The sequence below is a fragment of the Phycodurus eques genome, chromosome 6, assembly GCF_024500275.1.
Source record: "Phycodurus eques isolate BA_2022a chromosome 6, UOR_Pequ_1.1, whole genome shotgun sequence".
NCBI lineage: Eukaryota > Metazoa > Chordata > Actinopteri > Syngnathiformes > Syngnathidae > Phycodurus > Phycodurus eques.
This window is the reverse complement of record NC_084530.1, coordinates 16481318-16489684: the sequence shown is the minus strand read 5'-3', so window position 1 is coordinate 16489684 and position 8367 is coordinate 16481318. Positions and strand designations below refer to the sequence as shown.

Below are 8367 nucleotides of genomic sequence, written 5' to 3'. Positions count from 1 at the left end.
GTGAAGAAAAGTGACAGCAATTGAAGTAAAAAAAAATAAAAAATGAACGAAAAGAAAAACAATTATGCAAAACTCGCCTGCGTTGCCGTTCAGCTATTTATCCCCACTCAGACGACTGACAGTCTGACACAGTTTCGGGTTTTAGTGGATAATTTAACGCTGCATGCGCGATAGTTTGAAAGTTGAGTCAAGTTGGTTGTCTGCCGGGTTTTTTTTCCGGCCGGTATATGAAGGGAGGGAAAAACCATATGTCCCTCCCATTAAAAAAACAACACTGAACATTCATGCGCTATAGTAGCCTAGGCACATAACACTTTTTTTTTGTTGCCACTGTACGGCGGTCTACGACAAGTGGTGCTATTTTTCTTTGTTTTTCTTTTCTTCTTGCGATGCTGCTCTTTGTCTTGACAGGTGTGTCGCAACAGTAATGAATGGAAGGCTCGCGAGTGGGCAGCGTGGCTAATTGACGTGCCGACATGGCGGCCATGTTGGCAGGGGCGACGTTCCCATTAAAAGCAATGCATGGGCATTGAAATTGAGTCGAAATTTGCTCACTTCTCAACATATTTACTTTTTTTTGTCAACACCAAAGCGTGTGCCATCAACACAGGCAAGGGAGGTTACTTACAAGGTGTTTTTTGGTTGAGCATATGTGCTAGTAGTGCTACAGAGAGGAGCAGAACCCTGTCATGTTTCTCGGAAGATTTAGCAAGGTAGAAAAACCCCCAAAAAAGCATCATTAACCTCTACCTGTCTGTTTCATGCAACACTTCAGTGTGTATCTGTTTACTCACCAAGCTGTAATAACCAAATCACAGTTATAACAACACCTGAACTAATCTTACTTCTAGATGCGTGCACTCTAAAAAACAGTACACAACTGTTTGAATTTGAATGTGCAAAAGGCACACTAGATCCTTAAAATATCAAGTCAATTACAACTTTGATGTGTTGACTCGACCACATTGATTCAGCCATTTGACTCATAAAAGTTTTACAATCTCAAACCCTCTCGACCTAAACTGTGAGTGACAGAATCACATTATCATACAAAAGCATCAGTAAATCTTCGCCCCCTCAATTTTTCCCAGTCCACTGAGCAAGGAGCCATCTCCCATTTGGTTGGTAATTGTCACACCACTGTGATAGAATCTGGAACTTTCATGCACAAATACACACGCACACACATGCCGGCAGACCTCCTTCCTAAACTTCTACAGATGTGTTGCAGATGTGGAGTTGAAAAGCTGTTTGCCTTATCATGTGACAACCTGAGTCATCTATTAGACACACAACATGTGATACGTTTTCCATCGCCCACATACTTCTTTTAACGTGTGAAGTTCGACCCATCTGATGTTGCTGACATACTGAGCCGTCAATAGCATAACTGTTTAAGGTAGACTGTACTGAGAAAGAAGACCTGAGCTGTTTGATTGTCTACCTCCAGATTCTAAGTTTTGTATTTTTTTATTTTTAAATGTGGGAAGTGGATGCGGAATTTTTTTTGGAGCTCATATTTAGGAATAAAACTATCGATTAACTGTCTGAAGAAAAGTTTTACATAACCTAGCCATTACACCTACAGTGGATATAAAAAGTCTACATACGCCTGTTTTTGCAATATCAAAAAAAAAGTCAAACCTTTTTGCACAAATAATGTGACCAAGAACCTTTACCACTCAATTAAAACCAAATGAAATCTTTGCGCAGAAAAGTAAATATATACTGAGATAATATGGTTGCACTAGTTATACTATAACTGGGAATGTCACTTTGTTCAGAATTAACCAATCACATTCAAAGTCCTGTTAAATGGGATTCAGCACACACCTGCCTCCAGTTAAAGTGCCTGATTAAGCCCAAGTAAAATTCAGATATTCCTGTATGTTTTTCCTGACATTTTTGTAGTCATGTCAACTGGCCTTCGAAGTGGGGTGTGTAGACTTTATATCCACTGTGGAACAAGTGAAAATGGAACAAAATGTATTTTGGTTATAACAACTTCCACTCTCATGGTAATCCGTTCGAGTTCATCGCAAAGAAAATTGATTGAGGCGCAAGTCCTTAGCGTTTCCAAGTTACGGTACATGAGACAAAGTAGAAATTCAACTGAAAATCTTCATTCAATAATCGGCTGGCCTGTCATTTTACATGCCAATTCGCAAATAAACATTGATCTCTCCATTCGCATTATTTTATTTGGTAATTAATCAACAATAAGAGTACAAACATACAATATCTGAAAGTGTAACCTGCCTAATATTAAAAAGTATAAATATTTAAGTCTGTATTAGTCTCTCTCAATCATTCCTAATTGTTGTCTTATCTTTCAGCAGCAACGCCACATTTCTTTGTCCTCAGTTTTTTTGTTGAAAACTTTAAAAGAGCCGCTGTATGCCAGGTTGTATGCGGCGCTGGGACTCTGCTGTCTCTTCAGTCTGCCACCGACAGCATTGACAACATCCTCCACCTTATCCCGCTGATAGGGCGCCTCCGCAACACCGCGTCGTCCGCTTGTGTATTTGGCCGATGTCTCGAAAAACATCATGTTGTGAGTCTTTGCAAATTTGATCGCCTGTTCCTGGCTCACCAGGCCATCGGCGTTTACGACGTCACGGAGGTCGGTCTTGTTCCCCACCAGGAACCTGTTGAGCAATCGGCGGAAAGAAAGACAAATCAAGTCTTCTCAAACATCAACTAGAAATTATACTTTTTTTCCCAGGCCTCCCTGCAAACCATATTAGCATAAAGCATAGCATAAATTGTTTATGTAACATGAGCTCATGATTGTGTACGTTCTAAATGCATGGCGTCGATGACTTGCTCAGTATTATTCTTGCCGTTATAGACCACAGCAAATAAATCAAACCAGAAGGAATACCAGTCTGTTCTTTCACCGTACTGCTTATTTCATTTTCGGGGCGGCAGTACCTCATCCTGTAAGGACTTGGAAGACACAGCTTCAAGTCCCGCTACGGACAAAAATGTAAAAATGCCAACAACTGTACTTGTTGGAGGCATGCAAGTCTGCTTGCCGTCTACTGCCGAGGTGCCTTTAAGCAAGGCATTGTCCCCGCCACCCCAGCTCAAGTAGTCCAGCACTCTTTTGATTTTATTTTTTTACTCTGAATATCTCCTTAGATGCCTGCATGCGTGTGGTGGGCAACACAAAGGTATACATGGGAGTGGGAGAATTTCCCCAGAAACGAATAAGTATATTAACAAAAACCAAATCTTGTTAAGGATCAAAGGCAAACTGGGGCCGATCTCAGCTGACCTAGGGTGAAAGGCAAAGTGCACCCTGGACTGATCACCTGTTAATCACAGTGCTGTTACCTGGGGACTTCCTGGCCGAGCGAGTTCCGTCTGCACTCTTCTACCCACACGGAGAGGCTGTTGAAGCTGGCCCGGCACGTGACGTCATACACGAAGAGAACTGCGTGCACGTTACGGTAGAAGTGCTGCACCATGGACTTGCGAAAGCGTTCTTGTCCCGCTGTGTCCCACAGTTGGAGCTGGTGATACAGAGAACACACACACACACACACACAAAAAATAAAGAATGTAAGAGATTCATTTTGGTTGCTCTCAACTGCTGTTATTCAGGAACAAATCAGACAAAAAAGAAAGCGGAAATAATGAGATGGTGGAAAAAGTGCAGAAAAGCATGTGTTGAAATAGCCACTGCCAACAAACTAGCACAAACATGACATTCAATGAGTCACCACTAAGACGGAACAAAGAAAAGCAACAGATGTGATAATTAGTCTCGTCTTAAGCAGGGGACACAAATACTTAACCAATTGTAAAATGCACAAGACCCCACACACGATGAGGAGGAAAAAAAAAATAAGCCAGTGGATGCTTACTGCTCTTACAATGTGTGGTGTAATCGAGCTGACCAACGCAGGACACCACAGACGTAACGACATCTCCACCGTGATTTTCATTCCCCATTCCCCAAACTAGTCTGTTGGTTAGTCGGAGTAGAAGAAACAGGAGACGCTTGGTTTTACACCAACTGCTATCTTTTCTGGTAATTATGTTGCAGTTGCAAACCATTTTTGTAATTTTTACTGTGGTGACTGACTTGGGAGACAATTGTTCCGTTTCACATTCCACTCGCAAAGTACGTGGCCTGACCCAAATTCAGTGTGGACCACACATGAGGATTTGTGATTGTGAATATTGAAGAGGTTTAATGTTTAGGATTGTCGGCCCCGTTTTCCAAGCAGGGGGGGAGGGGAATCACTCCAGCAATGCTGAAGCGTGAATATGCAGGGGGCCACTGTAGCCCGCTTAGGACGACCCCCATTAAGCTTGAACCTCGTTAAATGTATTGAAAAGGGTCTCTGTTGTGGTCAGGGGTCACTCTTGTTCTTTACCAACATTTTGCATGACAGTCCAGTCAGCAGGAAAACTGCTCCTTCTCCCTTTCTATTAAGATGGGATGGTTTGGTGACCAATCTTATAATTTTGGACAACATGATCAATTTGGTTTTTATGTTCTGGTGGCATTTTGTCTGTTTCATATTGACTTTGCATTACTTGCAGGGGTATCTATACTGAACATCATTAACTGATATTTTCAGTTATTTGTCTACAACCCCAATTCCAATGAAGTTGGGACATTGTGTTAAACAAATAAAAACAGAATACAGTGATTTGCAAATCATGTTCAACCTATATTTAATTGACTACACTACAAAGACAAGATATTTAATGGTCAAACTGATAAACTTTATTGTTTTTAGCAAATAATCATTAACTTAGAATCTTATGGCTGCAACATGTTTCAAAAAAGCTGGGACAGGGTCACGTTTACCACCGTGTTACATCACCTTTTCTGTTAACAACATTCAGTCAACGTTTGGGAACTGAGGACACTAATTGTTGAAGCTTTGTAGGTGGGATTCTTTCCCATCCTTGCTTCATGTACAGCGTCAGCTGTTCAACCGTCCGGGGTCGCCGTTCATAATGCGCCACACATTTTCAATGGGAGACAGACGTGGACTGCAGGCAGGCCAGTCTAGTACCCGCATTCTTTTACTACGAAGCCACGCTGTTGTAACACGTGCAGAATGTGGTTTGGCATTGTCTTGCTGAAATAAGCAGGGGAGTCCATGAAAAAGATGTCGCTTGGATGGCAGCATGTGTTTCTCCAAAACCTATGTGTACCTTTTAGCATTAATGGTGCCTTTACAGATGTGTAAGTTACCCATGCCATTGCCACTAACACAGCCCCATACCATCACAGATGCTGTCTTTTGAACTTCGCCTCCATAACAGTCCGGATGGTTCTTTTCCTCTTTGGCCCAGAGGACACGACGTCCACAATTTCCATAAAACTATTTGAAATGTGGACTCGTCGGACCACAGAACACTTTTCCACTTTCCGTCAGTCCATCTTAGATGATCATGAGCTGGGGCCCAGAGAAGCCGGCGGCGTTTCTGGGTGTTGTTGATAAATGGCTTTTGCTTTGTATAGTAGAGTTTCAAGTTGCACTTACAGATGTAGCGCCGAACGGTATTTACTGACATTGGTTGTTCCTGAGCCCATGTGGTGATATCCTTTACACACTGAGGTCGCTTGAGGGATCGAAGGTGACGGGCATTCAATGTTGGTTTTCGGCCTTGCCGCTTACATGCAGTGATTTCTCCAGATTCTCAGAACCTTTTGATGAGATTATGGACCGTAGATGATGAAATCCCTAAATTCCTTGCAATTTTACATTGAGGAAGATTGTCCTTAAACTGTCCGACTATTTTCTCACGCACTCGTTCACAAAGAGGTGAACCTCGTCCCATCTTTGCTTGTGAATGAGTGAGCAATTCAGGGAAGCTCCTTTTCTATCCAATCATGGCACCCACCTGCTCCCAATTAGCCTGTTCACCTGTGGGATGTTCCAAACAGGTGTTTGATGAGCATTCCTCAACTTTCTCTTACTCTTTTTTGCCACCTGACCCAGCTTTTTTTTTTTGGAACGTGTTGCAGCCATAAAATTCTAAGTTAATGATTATTTGCTAAAAACAATAAAAAGTTGATCAGTTTGAACATTGAATATATTGTCTTTGTAGCGTATTCAATTCAAATTGTACTTCCTCCCTGTGGTTGGGTTTGAGATACTATTAGCATAGCACGCGCGCACACACACACACACACACACACACACACACACACACAGAGGTGGAAACTTCCTCCTAATGAAATCGACTTCCTTTGTCTTGTTGTTTGTTAGACAAGTAGAAGAACTTGTGTCGAACCGTGGCAAATACAACGCGCTGGTGATGAGTAAAACAGCAACTCATCCAACATTACACAAATGCATTCTATTGGAAGAAGAATTATTAGGAGGCTCGAACGGTCTTACCTTGATCATCTCCCCGTCGATGTCAAGCAGTCTCTCTCGGAAGTCCACGCCGATCGTGGCCTCCGCGGCGCTGGGGAAGTGACCGGCGCTGAGTCGGTGCGTGAGGCAGGTCTTTCCCACCGCGGAGTCCCCGATCACGAGCACCTTGAAGGTCCTGCAGCCGCTCAGCAGCGACGACACGCTGCCCAAAGAGTTTGACAACTCCAGAGAGGACTCCATAGCTCTTGCTCTTACTGGAGTGGATTTGTCCGACACCTTCCTTGCATTGTGCGTGCGCGCAATCTGACCACGCACAGCAGAACCGCCCGCGAGGATACCAAACTGTGTGCACTCGGCACACCTCCTCCAACACGCAGAGGCGGGGACTATATGACAAGGGTAGGGGTCATTGCTTTGCAAGTCTCAAGTCAAAGTCTTGACCCTCAAGTCCCGAGTGGAGACTCGGAAACGAGTCCGACACTCGAGTCCTTTTGAGTCATTTGAACAACAAATAATAGATTTTAATATATATATTTGTATCTTGAATATATGATATGGTTATATATTTAATATATATAATATTGATTTATTTAAAATATAAATATAAATTCCATACTCATTTATCAAAACAAATTTGTTAAACAAGTGCATTGAACCTCGATAAGAAAACGGTTTAAAATATTTGCACCTTGAAAGCCGACCGTCAAGGGGGTGAGGGCGGGGCCGCTTAATTTTTTGCCCCTTCAAAATCGCTCGATAGTAGGTTTTCAGTTATTCTGGGAAAATGCAATGCTATGACTTACTTTTTTTCTCACTTTATTTCGGAAGTGACATTAAATGAGAATTTGCATCCAGTAATGCTGCTATTAGTAATCGCGTATCCAAGCTACTGACAAATCTATCGAATAATCAAGTCATTTTTGGCTAAAATAATTTTTGTTTGGTGAAAGGGTAGCTATGAATACACGATAAAATTTTGTTTTCACTTAATGAACGACCAATTGGTTTCCTCTTTTAGAGAATCAACAGTATTTTTCTTAAATTCACGTTGTGCATATAGCAAGAAACTGCATTTTCTTGTCTACAAACATATCTAGTGAGCCAATTTCAAACAAATAAAAATAGTTAAAACCAAATATGAATAGATTTCGTGGCATTTCTTGTATCAAAAACAATTAATTAAAAAAAAAAAACAGAGGAACACAAGTTTGTCACCTTGTTTTATAGACGTTTTAATCCAACTGTGGTATCTCAGTCAGTACACTTGGGGGCACTGCGTAACAATATTACATCAAAAAGAGACGAGTCGAAGAAAAGAACACAAAGAAGAATGTAGCTTCGTGTCAAATAGATGCAAGCTGTGTGCTAATCAGTAAATCAAGGGAATACAAATAAATAAATGAATACAAAACTGATTCTTGAGACCACTGCACTGACTAAACCAGTGTGTAATGAACAGGAAGCCTAAACAGCGCACAGGCGGCCCTCCTTGTAACTATTTGCGTGATCGCTCACAAAGCTAGCTGCTAATGCTAAAGAAAACGAGCATACGTGACATCAAACCGCGCGATTCCCACAATGCAATTTTTTTTGGGGGGGGGGGTCAATAATAAATTAACATCCTTATGTTAATTGTCACTGTAGTTTCAGTGTAGGTTAGTAGTACTTCGTGGAATGTATACCTTATGTAACTGCCACATTTATTTTTGATTTATGTTGCGCCTCCAAATAAAACATTGGGTAGTGTCTGAAAGGGCGTCCTCCTGGTCTATTCCTCTACTTGAACGTGCCCAACACGGCGTAAACTGCAAAGGGAATAAGTATAGTGAGACACTTCCACGAGGGATGAAGAAACTGAGGCATCATGAAACAATGAATCACTTTTGAGACAATTGGTCTAAAATGATTCACAGCTTCAAACCATTTGACAAATTAAAAAAAAAAAAAAAAAAAAAAAAAAAGCTCCTTCTGTTGGCTAAACCTGTGTATTGCTTTTCAAAGGAACCATCAAAGC

The 8367-nt window shown here is 41.6% G+C and overlaps 2 protein-coding genes across 2 annotated transcripts in view; both read right to left on the bottom strand.

The window, feature by feature from the left end:
- LOC133404568 (equilibrative nucleoside transporter 2-like) overlaps positions 1-251 on the bottom strand; it is a 12143-nt gene extending 11892 nt beyond the window's left edge. The window contains 1 exon segment of the mRNA XM_061680571.1: positions 78-251. The gene's annotated coding sequence lies outside the window, so the exon portion shown is untranslated.
- A 1932-nt stretch (positions 252-2183) lies between these two features.
- On the bottom strand, positions 2184-6712 carry LOC133404116 (ras-related protein Rab-33B-like). The gene is made up of 3 exons (XM_061679739.1): positions 6375-6712; positions 3340-3518; positions 2184-2648 (listed from the first exon to the last, which is right to left on the bottom strand). Exons 1-3 carry the CDS (start codon positions 6591-6593, stop codon positions 2333-2335), a joined length of 714 nt encoding a protein of 237 aa, XP_061535723.1. The 5' UTR covers positions 6594-6712; the 3' UTR covers positions 2184-2332.
- Positions 6713-8367: the final 1655 nt, after the last annotated feature.

Coding starts and splice junctions, on each gene's coding strand:
- LOC133404116 (XM_061679739.1), bottom strand. CDS start 6,593: ATGGAGTCCTCTCTGGAGTTGTCAAACTCTTTGGGCAGCGTGTCGTCG. Junction 3,519..6,374: donor TCGACGGGGAGATGATCAAG/GTAAGACCGTTC, acceptor CTGTATCACCAG/CTCCAACTGTGGGACACAGC. Junction 2,649..3,339: donor CTCGGCCAGGAAGTCCCCAG/GTAACAGCACTG, acceptor ATTGCTCAACAG/GTTCCTGGTGGGGAACAAGA.